At 38.5% G+C, this 18,440-nt stretch overlaps 1 protein-coding gene across 1 annotated transcript in view; it reads right to left on the bottom strand.

Moving 5' to 3' along the window:
* LOC306865148 (transcriptional activator GLI3-like) overlaps positions 1 to 18,440 on the bottom strand; it is a 170,807-nt gene that overhangs the window by 129,640 nt on the left and 22,727 nt on the right. The window contains exon 2 of the mRNA XM_079409558.1: positions 13,454 to 13,627. Coding sequence (XP_079265684.1) covers positions 13,454 to 13,586 — 133 coding nt within the window. The 5' untranslated portion in view covers positions 13,587 to 13,627. The remainder of the gene's footprint in view (positions 1 to 13,453; positions 13,628 to 18,440) is intronic.

Here is an 18,440-nt window from a genome sequence, read left to right as displayed (position 1 = left end):
GCTATTGACCAAACATTTAATGCAAATAGCCACTTAATCTTTCATTTTTGGCCACCTTTTTTTTTGCTACATACACAGCCTCTGTAATTTCTTCAACAACATAAAAAATATTTTCGTAGTAAAACTGCTTAATTTCCTTTTGCGTGATTTCTGAATGCTTGAGACCATAAAATCAATCAGAAAACTGTGTTAATTAAATAGCTATAGGTAACTGTCTAGAGCTACAATTGTAATTTGTAAATAATACAATTTAATTACAATTTATTTATTTACTTTTATATTTTATTAAAGTTCTATTTTGACCGCTATAGGTGTTTTTTTTTTTGTTTTGTTTTTTACTTCCATAATATTTAAGGGAGGGGGCACAACAATACAATCCTGCTTAGGGCACCCATTTGGCCAGCAGCGGCCCTGACCCTAATCAGTGGGTTCATGGAAACTATCTGACCCAGAGAGTTCTCGTAAGCTCTGCTTTCTGTGACAACAATCAGAACCTTTGGAGGAGCTGAGCCAATAGCAAACCCAGAAGTGTGTGTATAGGGCAGGGCAGCTGAGGGCCTCTCCACCTCTGTACCAGCAGGGCCTAAACTAATCCCTGTCCTGAGGCCTCAGAAAGATGTCACCCTCTGTCTCCCTGCTGCTTCAGGATATGAGCTCCAGAGAAGCAACCAGGAAAAGACTGGCAGACTCGAGGCCTACGAAGAGTGTCTCTGTCTGGACTGAAGGGACAAATCCCTCCACCAGAGCTACAGGACCATGACCCCAACAATGCTACAGAATTTTTGCCACATTTTCTATGCACCCAGCCAGAGAGAAGAGAGAGGGTATGTGTGAGAGTGATGGACTTGATTTTAAAAATATCCTTATTAATTCAATACAATTTTGGATCTTTTTATCTATAAAAAAAGTTTTTTTTCCACAAATATGTCGTCATGCCTGTTTTGGGTTTGGTTTCAGTTTCTTGTTTTCATGTCTTTTATTTTGTAGTTTGAGTCATGCTGTTGGTGTCAGGCTTCCCTTGCCCTCACGTATCTCTGCCTTGTGTACGCGTCATGTTCTGATTGGTTGTCCTAGTCATGTGTAATGTTCTGATTGGTTGGTTCTTGTCATGTGATCCTCTTTGTTTGCTATAAGTAGCCATCTTGTTGCCATTGTCTCTTGTAGACAGGAAGAAAATGGAACTTTCAGGGTGTTTTGGGAACAACAGGAGAAGGGGTAAAAGATGCACAGGATGCTGTTGTGGAATATCTGAAGGATACAGGGGTATATTATAGGATTTAGGTAGTAGTGGGGTAAAATTGAAATTATTATTATTATTATTATTATTTAAGTAGAATCATTGAGATATAGACTAATCCATGTTGCATACTCCGGTACAGTAGATGGTACCATGCACCTGATAAGTCATGATTGCAATCCGCCATAAAACCAATAATAATAATAATAAGATTGTCTCTTGTTGTGTATTGATGTTGTAACCCTGCTGTTGGTGAGTCTAGTCTGTTCATGCCAAGTCAAGTCTCGGATTATGTTTGTATTTTGGTTCATGTTGTAAATAAAGTGCACTTGGGTTCTCACTACGCTCGCCTTCAGTAGACTGAATCGTTACAGAATACACAACCATAAAAATGAACCCAGTAGTTGGTCATCTCCTCCACCTTCGTCAAGGCCATTGAGGAATATGTTCAGGACTTTTGTGGACTGTGCCATTAGGTGGCTTTTAATGATGTGGCCCTTAAAGACATTGTCTGCTACTCCAGGGCCTGCTTGCGTCACGTCTGCTACTCCAGGGCCTGCTCATGTCACATCTGCTACTCCAGGGCCTGCTCACGTTATGCCTCCCAAGCCAGGGCCTGCTCACATCATGCCGGCCACTCAAGAGATTCTTCACAACATGGACGCCATTCAAGAGCTTCGTTGCAAGATGGCCGTTCGAGAGTCTCGTCACGTCTAAGCTGATCGTCTAGAGTCTCGTCACGTCTCAGCTGATTGTCCAGAGTCTCGTCACATTTCAGCTGATGTCAGTGCGAGCGGCTGACATCCCAGTGGTCTCTTCGCTCTCAAGCCCAGCAGGCATCCCACTGTCTGCTGCACTGCCCATAATGGCAGTCGCCATTTTGAGCATGTGGGCTGTATACTGCACTCCTGAGGCCTCTCCTGTCCACGAATCTGCCTCAGAGGCCTCTCCTGTCCACGAGTCCGCTCCTGAGGGTTCTTCTGTCTACAAGTCTGCTCCAGAGGCCTCTCCTGTCTATGTATCCACTCCAGGGCCTCCAGAGGTGATTGTTTAGCATGATGGAAACCCCTTTTGCCACACATCTTTCGGATGAGACGTTAAACCGAGGTCCTGACTCTCTGTGGTCATTAAAAATCCCATGGCACTTCTCGTAAAGAGTAGGGGTGTAACCCCGGTGTCCTGGCCAAATTCCCTCTACTGGCCCTTGTCTATCATGGCCTCCTAATAATCCCTATACACTTGATTGGCTCTATGACTCTCTCTCCTCTCCACCTGTAGCTGGTGTGTGGTGAGCGCACTGGCGCTGTTGTACTGTGGCTGCCGTCGCATCATCCAAGTGGATGCTGCACACTGGTGGTGGTTGAGGAGAGACCCCTCCACATGACTGTAAAGCGCTTTGGGTGTACAGCAATACACAATAAAGCGCTATATAAATGCATCATTCATTCATTCATTCATTCATTCATTCATTCTCATAATATAAACTGATTTAATTTGTTATAATACTTAATTTAATTTAATTTGATGGTTAACTATGTTCTCTAATCTCAGTACTGTTTGTTTAAGGGCAGGTTATGGAGTCAGTCAGTCACGGCATCTTTCAGCTACGAGTGAAATACAAGGCGGCGGTCTGAGGTTCATAGTTCCCCCACCGAATAGTAGCCAATTACCGGCTCAGATTTCAGACTGGCACGAGAAATAGAGCTATTTCTGTAAAAAGTGTTTATAGAGAACAGTTGAATACACTTAAATTAAAATGCTACTTTTAAATGTTAATGTAAGCTCTGCTTGCGCCGCCCCTCTTTTTCGTGGAGTGACCAGCAGTACTGTTTACTTTAGCCGTGAAACTGGCTAACTAGCATGTTATTAGGAAACGCGATTTGCAAAGATTTAAAAACCCTTATACTCTCTTCTTCTGTAGATGAAGCTGGATCACGAATGATTCGCACGAACATAGGTGCATTTAGGCAGATCGGGATCGGTGCATTCCTTTCAAAACTAAAGTAATGTTAATCCTCTGCGTCTTCAGCAGCTCAGAAGTCGGGAGTAAATGACGACTGCTATATTCATTATTACATCCAACAGCTAAACACTTCAATCGTTTAATCAGAGACGTTCTTGTCTTCCCCTGCACAATGGCGGACAGCTCTCAGCTCACTCAGGGCTGGTCTAAGGTAAGACTGCCTTGTCAATCAACTATCGTGGGAGCGAAAATTGGGTTGTTTTTAACCCAGAATTTCTAGAGATCAACAAAATAGTTTTAGGAGCTCTTTAAGACATCAGATAACAAATGGAGAATACACAGAACGTAAAAGGGGAGTCTTTTTCTGAGCGCTGAGCCGCTGCATCTGAACGCGCTGCCATATTGATTGATAGATAAAAAAATGAAAACTTGTCATATAAAAGACAAAACATGTTGAGGTTTGGCAGATGTGCAGCCCAAAGAAACCACTTTTACAGCACTAACCATCTTTCCAATCAGAATTTATTGTGCACATAAGTGTTATGGGTAGTTTTTAACTGTGAAAAAAGTTTTAGAAACTTCTCATTCTCACACATGTCTCTCACACACCATGCTCACTCCCAGAATGCAACACAGAGAGAGAGAGAGGGAGGAAAAGAAAGATATAGCAGCTGTAAAAAGACAAAATAAAGAGTGGAACTATACAAAGATAAGCATGTGTTAATACAAGCATTCCAATTGAAATTAGAAAAATGAAATGCATTCCATAGATTTACACTGAAAGAAAAAGCCCAAGCCATATATGGAGACTAGAATATTATAGACATGGGCCAGTAAGCAACCATCTTTCTGTGACCAAGTACATCAACTACCCTTAAAGCCAGAACACATTTCACCTTAATCTTGTAGCAACACCTTGGTAACCATTGACATCAAACTTGCAACAACCCTGAAAGCTATAGGAAAAACTCTCTTGTGTACGCACATGCGTCAGTTAACTGAAGCAAGAGACTATGTTTTATAAATATGGATATTTTTCTTACACAAATGCATCGCTTCACTTCAAAAAGCCTTTATTAACCCCCGGAGCCGTAATATCACACTGTTATTGATCTGGGGCCGTATTCACAAATCATCTTTAGGGATAAATACAGTATAGCTCCTAACTTGCTGATTTAGGACAAAGTCTTAAAAATAATGTGTGTCGGTCCTAATTTTAGAAGTCCTAAATTTTTGCTCTAAGAGTATTTCACAAAGTGTTTTAATGATAAAATCTGCACCTAAATCTGTGAAAAGTTAGGGGAAAATCAAGGGGACTCCTAAGACCAAATCACAAAGCATCCTAAAATGGCTGTTGCTGTTGAATTTATTTCACAATAAATTCCCTTTATTTCAGTTATGTACTTCTTTTCATGTACAAGTTAGGCAAGAAATAAATCATAATGAGCTTTTATAGCCTATTCCACAATAGAAATAAAGGTGACTTGACTTAACTTGACAGGAAGCCAGAACCAGATTTGTCCTAATATCGCTGCTTTATTTGTCCTACCAAAAATGCTGAGATCAACAAATGAACAGCGTACAAATGATTGCACTGATGTATACTAGAGAAAAAGAGAAGGGTGGTGGTGGGAGCACAAGGGAGGTGGAGAACAGCAGGACAGAGTGTCGATTATGAGCTCCATGAAGTGATCAATGATTTCATTAATAAGACGGATCATATGGCTGTCACCAAACTGACAACGGTGTGAGAAATGATCTCGCAGCACATTTACCAAACCCATCCACTTGGGAATACCGGAATTACCCCCCATACACACACACACACACACACAGACACACACACACATATCCACACATCCATTCAATAATTCCCCGTTAGTGTAACAGCCCTGCACCAAACGGAGAAAAAAAAAAAAAGGGGGGGGGGGGGGGTCAGCAGGATGGAAAAAATGAAAAGAACGTCAGAATGAACGGCTCTGAGAGGGGGAGAAACAGGAAGAGGAAAGGAGAAAATCCATTTTGAGGCCCCATTTTCAATTAGGCTCCACAAGCTGTTATCACAGGTGTCGCAGAATAGGGCCGAGTGAGGGAGAGTGGCTGCTATCCACCTGCTGAAATGAACCCTTATCTGCACGCCACAAAGATGGGCTGGGACAGACTATCTGTAAATTACTTTCTGGCCATGCTGCTAACAGGAACTTTATTTCTGTCAGATGACATTCGCCTCTATTTGCTGCTGATCATTTAAATGGCTGCCTAAAAAGAGGGATGTCAACTCTGCCTCTCTTTCTGTTCACTTGGGCCCTCTTTTCACCCATTTGATTGGCCCATCTTTTTTTCCGGTGCTATAAAGGTTTATTGCAATCTCAGAATGTGCCTGAACTAATTTGAGGTTTAAAAACAAACAAACAAAAAAAATGGTAACACTTTACAATAAGGGTACATAAATAATCACTAATGCCTAAATTAATACTTATTTCATCACATACTAATTATTATTAAAGGAGTTAACTAATTATGAACTAATGAAGAGCTATCCTTAACTACGACTGGAGTCAAACGGATTCACGCATGAATAACAGCAGCCTTAACTACATGTTAGTACATGTTTGATAGTTAATGCATTAATTAACATTTATGGGTAAACTAAAAAACAGCCTCTTTAAGAAGGAATAAGAAGTACTCTGACTTTGAAATTTATTTAAATAATTTAATACTATCAGAATTTGAGCATTTGACATCTTCAGCTTTGTCATAAACATTATAGGGTGGTAAAGGATTAGTTGATTCGCCTCATCAAGTGTAGAAAAGACTAAATACACTAATGACTGATCTTGTCTGTTTTATGTTCTTCTCTTTCCCTTTAAACTCACCCTATTGTGACTTATACACGGATTAATAAAAAATAAAAGCCCAAAACCCACAAAAAACATTTGTAGAACAATTCCTAAAGAAATGCTCAAACTGGAAAGAGTTCACTGTCCATCCAGACACAGCTGTGATGATCCTGTTCCTCCGCTCTCTGACTTCTTGAAAATCCACACAGCATCTCTTAACCGGGCTGAATACTCACTGTGTTAGTACATGTGTGTTTGATAGAAAGTATAACATAAATCATGAGCTGAGTTCAGTAAGTCGTTAACAGTGAATTCATTATGATTGGGCCCTCTCAAGTAAAGTCATGTCAAAATCAACTTTATCAAGCCATTAGGTGATGTTAGTTATTGAGTAGTTAATAATGAGTTAGTTATGTTGGGCCCTCTCAAGAAAAGTCATGTCACAATCAACTTTAACAAGCCATTAGTTGATGTTAGATAGGGGGTAGTTAATAATGAGTTGACACAAAGACACATTAACAAATCATCAAATGAAATACCATTAAACATGCTGTAAAAGTGTCCTCCTTATTCCTTCACGCCACCAATACAACAAACAATGATTTTTAGTTATTTTATTATTCATTTACATAATTTCACATATATGGACTCAAAAGAAAGTCCAAACATAATGTTACCTAAAGACACACAGACGGTCAAATATTTTGCTTCAAGAAGCTCAAAACAATGTTGTTAATTACTGTACATAGCTTTCCAGAAAAAAGGGGAAAATGCAAACATGACTTTAATTCGCTTTACAAAAGCAGACGACATTTATTAGATTAAAATATCGACATTACTGTAACAACCAACCTTCCGCGCCGAGCGAGCGCCAAGAGTGCGCCACTAATGAGTATCCTTCCAGAAACAAACCTTACATACTGTAGTCCCGGGAAGAAAAGACGTTATGACTAAACATTAACAAATCATGCATAATATTAGTCTTAATTATTGGTCTATTTTCTACGTTTGATTTAACAGATCTGTCTAATTAATGCCGCTAATACTTTCAACGAACAATAATTTAATCCGGTGTTTTTTTTCCACCGGGCCGCACTATGGTCCAAGTGCAAGTCTCACGTGCCGCACATATGTCATTCACACAAACCAACCACATTTATTATATTATTTATAGCCTAAATATTATGATGTCTAAACGATTACATTTATTGAAATAAATAAATAAATAAATAATTCTACTCACCATTAATAAAACACCTGACACATTTGCTGTGTGAGTGTCTGGATGGACAGTGAACTCTTTCCAGTTTGAGCATTTCTTTAGGAATTGTTCTACAAATGTTCTTTGTGGGTTTTGGGTTTCTTTGTGGGTTTTGGGTTTTTATTTTTTATTAATCCGTGTATAAGTCACAATAGGGTGAGTTTAAAGGGAAAGAGAAGAATATAAAACAGACAAGATCAGTCATTTGTGTATTTAGCATTTTCTACACTTGATGAAGAGGATCAACTAATCCTTTGCCACCCTATAATGTTTATGACAAAGCTGAATATGTCAAATGCTCAAATTCTGGTAGTATTAAATTATTTAAATTAATTTCAAAGTTAAAGAGGCTGTTTGATTTAGTTTACCCATAAATTTTAATTAATGCATTAACTATCAAACATGTACTAACATGTAGTTAAGGCTGCCGTTATTCATGCATGAATCCGTATGACTCCAGTCGTAGTTAAGGATAGCTCTTCGTTAGTTCATAATTAGTTAACTTCTTTAATAATCATTAGTATGTGATGAATTAAGTATTAATTTAGGCATTAGTACATGATTATTCATGTACCCTTATTGTAAAGTGTTACCAAAAAACTTTAAGCTACACTAATTAATAAAAAAAAAAAACATTTAAAAAATACTATTCTTTTGCACAAAAAGTTAAACTACGCACCTTAGCCTTTTTTTTTCACCAAGGTGCAAGATCTAGTTCCCAATGTAGATCCATTCTGCAGGTTTTAACTAAAGAAAAGATGGTCCTTCTCTAGGAAAATTTACTTCAATGGTCCGTAAAACCTATTAACCCTTCAAATAATTCACAGATTCATTTAGTCCCTAAACAGATGCCTGGGTGACATTTTACATCTTTTTATAGTGATATATAAAATTATTTATTTCAATGTATTTATAAAAGTAGCCTCAGGTTTGACGAGTTTCAAAGAGGCTTCCCCCATGGTTTACACTGAACACTTCTCATGTTATTGAAAACATGAGTGGAAACAATTTTCCTGACAAAGTTTTCCCTCCTTTTGTCCTCTGTTTATCCTTGCTTCTTCACTTCCCTCCCTCGATTCTTTATGCTTCCTTCGTTCTTGTTCATTTCATCACTCTGGCATCCATGAAACAGTATGGCAAACCAACAATACCAAAACGATTTTTTGCACTCTCATTTTCTATGTCCCTCTGTCCTCTCTCTCACTCTGAACGGCAGGTGCCTTTTTGCCCCTTTCTCCTTTTTAATTAACAAATTATCCCATGACGACCAGGTTCATTCAGTTGAAACACACGAACATCTCTCTCTCTTTCTTTTTCTTTTTCTCTCTCTCACTCGCACGGTCCAGGCAGCAACAATAGAATCAGAGGACTTTGGGGTCCACCTGCCTAGCAAATGATGTGAGTTGAGGAGGAGGGAAGCCCCCCTCCCTTTGCTCCTACCAAAGAGGACCAATCAGGCCATTGTGGTGGCACAGTCGGTTCCTTTGAGCTGTCAGGCCGGGGGAGCCGGTCCACAGATGAATGCTTTGCAGGCCTGCGCCAGTCTTTAGCTAACCATGTGGGAATGCTCCCCACCAAGCCTGGACAATTACAGACTGCAGCTAAACTTTTACATAAACTTTTAAGCCGTGTGGTGAGAGAAAGTGGAAAGGAATAAAAGTATTAAGATAAAGGGGAAGGAAATGGGAAAAGATACATTTTCATGCATTTTAAGTGTACCCCAATAGGTAAAGCATAACTCGGAGTACCAAGGTCATGGGTTTGATTTTGCCACATACTTGGATGTCTCTTTCACATACTGACACGTGCATTTATCAGAATATTCTGATAAATTTTTTTGTTTTTTTAAATGCCATTTTGCAAATATATAAAAAACCTATTTATATTTAATCATATAAAGATATAAATTATGAAGAATAATTAGTATATAAATATTTTGTGAAAAATGGATTATGCATGATCAGTTATATTTTTAATCTATTTACATCCTTAAAAAAATTCTAAACTACAAATCTTTCATTAATTTAAAGTACTTCAGTGATCTTTTCTCACTTAAAATTAAACTTGGATTTCTTTACTCCCTACAAGCTACTCTTTCTCAAAGTCGTTCAAGACTGTATTTCATTCTTTTTCTAAACTCCAACTCCACATTCTCACTATATAATTTGGGGTTTCCCCTTTTGCAGATCCTCCGGACACGCCTGGACTGATCTAGGATCAGTTTCAGCGTTTAGCCAATCCAGGGTCTGTCAAAAAGTCGGAACAATTGGCCGCTGCCACCGTTGGGCCTTTCACAATTGCCTTTTGTTAGTCTTGAGGGGGCGGCCCGAGCGACATGGGTTAAAGTTGACTGGGGTTTAGGTTACATCAGATAAGAGGTTATGAGTATTGGAAGACCATGAGAATGCAGGGGAATTATAACCACATCAGGAATGTGTAAGCTATCTAATGGCTGTGGTAAGACCCTTCGGGGAGCAGGTCTAGGGTCTATAGTGATAGATGGCTCATTATGGTTCTGTTGAGAGCTTGTGGTCAGGACTGCTTACTGTAATCAGAGTTTATGAAAATGATTTTTTTTTTAAACTATTAAAAAAACTGGCCCACCATTGAAATTTTGTTAGATTTCCGTCACACTCTGCCTTGAAGACAAATTCTACAAACGGTTTGCTTAGCAATAGTGCAAACACATCATAAAGGTCTTTGCCAGGATTGTAGGGAGCATGTGTAAGGCTGGGCAAGGCTTAGCCTTCCTCTGGCCACAGATTGCAAATTAAGACTAAATGTTTGCATTAGACTTTCGTTGCTTTCTTTCTGTATATAATTTATTCTCTGTTTGAATAACCGTGGAAATGAAAGCATTATAATTAGTAACTTAAAATGTTTTTATTAAATTCTGGTACTTGCCTAAAAAGACTTTATGATGTTTGTAGTGAATAGATTACATCAGGGGTCGGCAACATGTATGCCAACTTTAGCATGCAGAGGGATAATCACCGGCACGCGAATAATAGGCAAAACTGCATACTGATGCACATTTGCTACCAAAACAGACATCAGAAGACTACAACGGACAGTTAGGACTGCTGAGAGAATTATCGGTGCCCCTCTGCCCAGCCTCCAAGAACTTTACACCTCCAGAGTGAGGAAAAGGGCTAAGAAAGTCACTCTGGACCCCTCACACCCAGCTCACTCTCTCTTTGTACTGTTGCCCTCTGGCCGGCGCTACAGATCACTGAGCACCAGAACAGCCAGAAACAAGAATAGTTTTTTTCCCCCAGGCCGTATCCCACCTGAACAACACATAACACACCCCGGTACTGTACATCTGTAAATAACCCATCAAACCTTCATCTGTACATAGGACACATGCACGTTCACAGTTCTGTCTATGGTCATGTCTCTTTTCTGTATATTTGTATTACTATTTTTATTCTTAATTATTGTATATTCTCTTCATTAGTGTTCTTTATCACCTTAATTATATGTTATATGTTGTCTGCACTATGTTTGTACTTTCTGTACTGGAAGCTCATAACACCAAGACAAATTCCTTGTGTGTGCAAACACACTTGGCAATAAAGCTCTTTCTGATTCTGATTCTGAATTTGAGGTAGTCATTCCATAGTCACACAGCTTGTCCGGAGCAATAAATACTATTTATGCGTGAGAATTAACCTGTGCTAGTCTACAAATGTGCGTGGCTCTGGAAAACCGTTTGCGCGACCGCTGCGCATATAAGGGCACTACAGATCAATGTTGCGCAATGCTTTCGCATAGGTAAGTCCGTTTAGCTTCAGTCGTGTTTCATTACGCAGCGCTTTGTTTCTTAGAATGACAAAAATCTTTTAAAGTTACATTCTCAACCTGATTTGCTTCAGCGGTCTAACAGCGTTAGTCAATGTCAAAATAATTGAGCTGGCCAATCAAATCAAATTAGGTGAGTTTTACTCTTCACAGAAGTAGAGCACGAATTCCAGAAAATGCCAATCATTTTATGATAGAAATTTTGAATCACCAACAGCTATAACCAGTGACACAAAGCAAACTACTTGACTTTTTTCTCAGTCATGGACATTTTGAGAGAGAGAGAGAGAGAGAGAGAGAGAGAGAGAACAACAGTTGTATGTGTGAATAATAATGAAGCTGAGTTGAGGTTAGTTACTTCAAAAACAGCGTTTTCTACCCACTCATTGCTGAGAATATAATGAAGTAATTTCGTATCGAAGCTGTTTTATTAATCAAATTCGTGGGGCAGCAGCACTGACAATACATTTCTGTGCTTCTGGATGTTTCTGTGTGTGTGTGTGTGTAGCGCGATCTCCAATCTCTGTGTGCAGTGTCAATTAAGGGGCCGCTCACATATCGCGTCTTTTGCGCGCTCAAGTTCGTTATTTCAAATGGAGACGCGCGGTATGCAGGCGCGTCCGCGCCGCATCGAGACGAGATAAAAACATCTCAACTTTTCAGAATGCCGAAGCGCACCGCAGGTCATGTGACAAGAACCAACCAATCAGCTTCCTCACCTTTTCCGTTACTTTGAAACCTCAGCAGCGTTTTTGAAGTATGGGGTGCACCCAAACACTGCGGCGTTTTTTACTTTTCTTAGTAAATACATCTTGTAACAGAGTTACAGCAAGTGTTTCTCGGTGTTGGAAATCCATTGCTGAAATTTCCTTGTTGTAACGGAGAGCGCAGCTCATGGTTGCTTAGCAACGACAGACGCCTCCGGAGCGCAACCGCCCGAGCACTTTGGAAAAAAAGAGAAAGCGGCGCGCCTAGCGTTTTCCACGCGTTTTTAGGCGCGATATGTGAATGGCCCCTAAAGCAGTGCGTTAATATAGAAAGGTGATTAAACTGAACGGTTTTAATGCACAGTTGGCCCTGTCACACACACATACAGTGGTGTTCAGTAGGGTCACACTGTAAATCTGTTATTCAAAATCTAATTTAAACATTAAAATAAATAATCTTTCAGGATTTTGCAAAGTTTAAAAAACAATGGAAAAAATGCATTCATTTAAAAGTAAACCCGTGGGTCTCTAACCCTGAGTGTAGGACTGAATCCTGGCTAGATGAGCACTGCAGTAAACTTTCCAAGACAAACCTTATGTTGTTCAGAGGAGTAATTACCCTCGCCTTACAGAGAAAAATCCACAGTCAGTAAGTCAAATTACATCCATGCTTTTTCCACAACAGTAAAGCTCTATCCCCCATTTATGTTCATTCCCTCCAAACCCCAAGCCCCCCACCTCTAATTAATGAAGGAGAGCTTGCCATCTGGGAATGACTAACAGTGAGAGAGAGAAAGCAAGGGGGGGTGGGGATGGAGACAGAACTCATAACAACAATTAACGATGCCCTGTTCCACAAAAAAGGATTCTTTTTCTGACTTCCTGCCATATCACCAGAGGCTTTCATATGGAGTGGTACAAAAATTATCTTATTCATTAATCAACCAAGACAAACACCCACACAACATTTGTGCAACTTTTTAGAAATGTTTGTTTCAACACTAATGCTAATGCCATTTTAAGGTGTATGAGATTTTCAGTGAATCCAAGCTGTCGGTTTATATTTTCTAGAAGGCCCAAGCTAGTCAGAGCTGGTAAGAGCTGGTCTAGATGCACAATCAACTAGACTACAAGGTGGTAGGCCTGGTTTTGACCTGGTAGACCAAGCTGGTTAGAGATGGTAGACTACTTCAAACTAGCGATAAAAACCCAGGCTTGTTGAAAAAGAAAAAGTGCAACGTTTCTGTAAAATGATATTATGATGCTGCTTGAAAGTTTTGACGCACATTAAAGTTAAATTGTGAATCACCAGTTAGTAAAAGTACATTTAGTTATATCTGAAATTAATGTGAATTAATTTGATCTGAATGAATTTGCAAATAACAGAATTGCAAAAATAATGACTGTTTCAAACAGGTTTCCCACACACTGCTACTGGTCAGCCAAACAGATATCCCCAACCCCAAATTACATAATTGATTCAGCTGTTCCTGTATCAAGTTGGTTGACATTTGTTGACATTGACATTTCAACAAAAATTACTCTTAACAACATTTTAAACACACAGATTCAATAGAGAATAGAAATTAAGGCTTGACAAGTAATCAGAAGAAAAGAGAGGTTTAAATGTTGATGTTGTACCATTGGAGGTAGTGCTGGAGGCCACAGCCTTTTCACTGATTTCTGCACGGGTGGGCGTGCTCTTGGTGGCTACAATGGTCTCCACTCTCTTCTTCTTCTCTGCTGCAGACGTGGTCTGGGACTGGGTTTCCATGACAACTGTGCATTCCTCAGTACCTCATCAAGACAGGATACCTGAGGGGTCACGTAAGGAAGAGGTCAGTGGTGGGAGATAAAAATAAAATAAAATTAAAAATAAAATTAAAATAAACATCATTAACAAACAAAACACAACTAAAAACAATCAGTTAATCAGTCCATACATTAAACATGATTGTTTTCCAACTTTCCAGCTCCATAAAGAAACCTAATTTTCTATTTAACAATATATCAAAATAACAATTACTTACTTTATAAATATTTTAAGACGAAAAAAAAAATCCTTTAAGTGTTAAAAATGCAGCTATATAATTATTAGACATGTTTAGTGTATGTAAAAAAAATTATAATAATTAAAAAAAAAAAATTCTAACTGACAAGAGTAGGTGACAATGAATATGGAGGTAGATTTACAACACAGCTATTCAAGTTTGGTGTGCTTGGATGGAATGTAACGATGCTGAATGAGGAGGGGGTACATACAAAAACAGTTAAATTTGTTTGTTTACGGATTTTTCTCCACAGCCACTTGAGTGTGTGTTGACACAATCTATTAAAAATCCTGGATTAATTTATATTGGGTAAATTCTACCTAAAAATTACTTAATTAAAAAAGTAATTAATTACTAGTTACTAATGTTACTAGTTAAATCTTCAACAGTGTAATTAGATTACTGTACAAATTACTCTCTCCAAAAAGTATTTAATTACTTATTACTAATTACTTTGTAAATCCTATATCAAAGTTAATGAATGATACAAGGACAGACATGAAATGGTTCTTTTAATTGTCTAAAATAAATAATAGATAACTACATAAATTATTTTGGTCACACTTTAGATGAGGGTCCAGTTCTCACTGTTAATGAACTATTTGCTATGAACTAACTATACGCTATGAACTAACTATATTTTTGCCTCAATATACTCCTAATTACTGCTTATTAATACTTAATAAAGTAGTTGTTGACTATTAAGTTTAAGAATTGGGTAGGAATTGGGTAGGATTAGGGATTTAGAATAAGGTCTTGCAGAATAAGACATTAATATTTTTAAGTGAAAGTGAAAGTGACTTTGACTTTGTGAAAGTGACTTTAAGTAATAATAGTATGACAACCAATATCCCAGTAATATTCACACTAATAACCAACTAGTTAATAGTGAGAATTGGACACTAAAGTGTTACCAATATTCTTATTAACTCACCAAAATATTTTAAGTGAGAAGGGCACATAAATGTATGCATTTTAAGGTTAGACTTTAAATTTTGATGTTAAATCCACTATTGTATTGTATATAAATGTTTTACAGTCTATACAAAGTATTAAGTTCAATTACATAAGAAGTAACTGTAATTATATTACAGAAAACATAAGAGTAAACCCTTACTTTACTTAGGAGTTTGTCAAAGTACAAGGCTTGGAAATTGCAAAAACTGCACATAAATTATACAGGAATTTCAAAATAACCTACTTCCGTTTTGGACTTTGTACCAAGAGACTTTTTGTAGGTAATGGTGTGTTACACGTGTGTACGGAGTTTCGTGCATGTACGTAAAATGTAGCTCGAGGCGCACTCTTTTTAAGTTTTATAGGTGGCGCTATCGAGCCATTTTGCCACACACACTTATCATTCAAATTTACATCTGAAAAACCCATATCAGATTTAAATTTTCGCCAGTTCTGATGTGTGTGCAAAGTTTCATGAGTTTTGGCGCATGTTTAGGCCCTCAAAAATGCGATTCACTTTGGAGAAGAAGAAGAAGTGGAAGAATAATAATAAACAGAGCAATTCCAATTCCTCACACCATCAGTGCTCGGGCCCTAATTACTTAGTAACTAGTTACACCCAACACTGTGTGTGTGTGTATATATATATATATATATATATATTTTTTTTTTTTTTTTTTTTTTTTTTTTTTATGGATAATAAAGCTCTTTTTAGGTAGCAGATGTGCTGGAGCTCAGCAATCTATCTTACAAAGGAGAAAATGTCCTAAAAGTCTTGCAATAATATAGATATCGCGGTTCAGCTACATGGCGGAGCAGGGAGCTCGGGGAGCCATAGCGGAACTGGCAGCCCAAAGGGGCAGGGTGGCACAGTGAGCTCGGGAGGCCATGGCAGAACAGGCAGTTCAGGGGGCCAGGGTGGAACAGGCCTGGGAGGCCATGGCAGAACAGGTAGTCCAGGGGGCCAGGGTGGAACAGGGAGCCCAGGAGGGCATAGCGGGACAGGCAGTCTCGATAGCCTCCGTGGCCTTGGCTTCGGCCCTAGGGCCGGCCCCTACAGCTGGACCCCTATAGCCCCCCTAAAAAATTCCTTGGGGGAAATTAGGGGTCTACCGGCCAGGGTGGGTTCTGGAGGAGCCGGCACTGGAGGGCACTCTGGGGCTAGAGCCGGCACTAGAGTGCGCTCTGGGGCTGGAGCCAGCACTGGAGGGTGCTCTGGGGCTGGAGCCGGCACTGGAGCGGACTCAGGGGCTGGAGCCGACACTGGAGCGGACTCAGGAGCGAGGATGAGGGCTGAGAACAGTCTTTTTCTCCTCATCCTCCAGCATTTGCTTTCTAGTTGTAACCAATACACTTTTGTATGTTTTAAATATCATAGCTGTTCGTCTTGTATATCGTGAGATTTTGGCCAAATGTATTAAACAACAAGAGAAACTGAGTGCCCATATAGCTACAGTAAACTTTATAACCTGCAAACTGGTGAAAACGTGATGCTATTAATTTACTGCCTCAGATTAATGAGGACAAATGATGGGCAAAACACAGATCTCCATCATTCGGTCATCAAAAACCTCATTAACTCCATTTGAGTATGATTTTCAGAAATTAAGTGCAAATTAAGTCTGACCATATATAAAGCCAAAATACCAACTCTGATGACGCGATGTTTAATTGGAAAAAAAAAAAAAAAAAAAAAAACAAGTTTCCTCTTTCTATCTTTTTTTTTCTTTCTTTGTAATGTTTAGTGGTATGATTTTTTACACATCAAAACTGTAACGTGGCAGAAAAAAGGTTGGGAAACACTGGCTTAGGGGATAAAAAATATTGTTTGGTCAGTATAAAAACAATAGGAGTCTATAGAAAGTCCCCACAGTTCACAGAAATAAACGTGTGTGTGTGTGTGTGTGCGTTTTTGTGACAAATGAGGACATAAATTTGTATATTGACACAAGTATGACATAGGTATAACAAGGTGAAGGTGACTTTTCAGGACATTACCCTGTGATCCCACTTTTCAAAACGCTTATAAATCATACAGAGTGAGTTTTTTGAGGGGACAGTAGACAGTCTCCTGTGAGGGCTAAGTTTAGGTGTAGGGCAATAGTACATACAATTTGTACAGTATAAAAACCATTACGCCTATGGGATGTCCCCATTTTTCACAAAAACAAACGTGTGTGTGTGTGTGTGTGTGTGTGTGTGTGAATATTTGCATAGTTTTTCCCTTCTCAGTTCATTCACTTTACATCCCAAGAAAATAGAAAGTGAAAAAGAGTGAAAAATTACAATTATGAGGTACAGTCTGACAAAGAAAGGAGACGAGAAAAGTGAATATGCATAGAGAAATGTACACATTCCTGTGGACACTGTGTCCACTCAAGCAGGCTGACTTGTCTTTTGTTTGCTCTATGGGACGGCCGGCCTGTCATCTGCACCAATTAAGACCAGGACCTTTTCACCCATGATCCCACTGATTTGGCCTGTGCCACCTAATCCCACAGTTGTTCCTGAATTCTCTACACTCTTTCACCCAATACCCCCCTCAACAACACTTTTCTCCCACTTTTTCGATTTCATTATTTAATTCTAAGGTGCAAAAACTGATTTCAGAGGAAAATGTCATTGGTCTTTCATAGTTTGCGAGACAAAATGGAGGTCAATAGAAGTAAAACAATAATAAAAAGAGACAACAATTGATAATATTAGCTAATTTTATAGCACAGTTTGATACTTTATTTAGAGCAATTTAATACGAGATATTTAAGAAAAAAAAAAAAAAGGAAAGAAATTGATTGACAATGTAGGGGACTAAGAGAAGCAGGGAACTAACGCAAAATTCTCAATTTGACCTCCATTTAAGTGAATGATACTTTGGAGAAACAAATGAGATATAAACCTAATTTGTTAGGTTTTTTTTTTTTCATACTAAAAAATTCATACTAAAATCTTAGATTTGCTTTCCTTTAAAAGGCTGAGCACAGATTGAGACATAGTTGTGATCTCTTCTGAAACTCTAAAGGAGATTTGTGGAATTACTAGAGCATTATTTTTAAGAGAAAACTCTGTGAATACCATAAGCAAAAAGTATCAGTTTCATATCTCTACTAAGATGAAATGGAGAAGCAAAAGGAGATATTAAAGAAATATAATTTCTTTCCTACTCATTATGTGCTCATTATGCTATTGTGTCATAAGTCTGTTCATAATTTAATACTTTAACTTTATTACATACAGGTGCATTTCAGTGTGTTGGTCAATAGCACAATGTTAATTAATTGGAGCATGAAATGAATAGATGATGAGCTTATGGCCTTATAGTATGCACCAGGATGTTAAAGCCTGCTATATCTAAATGCCCTGAATTGAAGAATCTCACCAAAAAAAAGCATTAAAACCACTGTTTTGTGGTAGTTGTTTCCCAAAAATAAATGTAAAGTCTCATATTAATGCTTATTCCTTACACTGACAGTGTCCCACACCCAATTAGCTGTGGGAAAGAGAAAGGGTATTTCATTCTGTGTGCTGGTCCATAATCCTTTCTCACAAAAAGAGAAGCGATTAACCAGGTTTAAAGTACCGCAATTCAGCCTTCTCCAAAGGAGAAAAAAAAATGTATTTTA

Source organism: Barbus barbus, assembly GCF_936440315.1.
Source record: "Barbus barbus genome assembly, chromosome: 46".
In the NCBI taxonomy this organism is placed as follows: Eukaryota; Metazoa; Chordata; class Actinopteri; order Cypriniformes; family Cyprinidae; genus Barbus; species Barbus barbus.
This window is presented reverse-complemented; position numbering and strand designations above follow the sequence as displayed.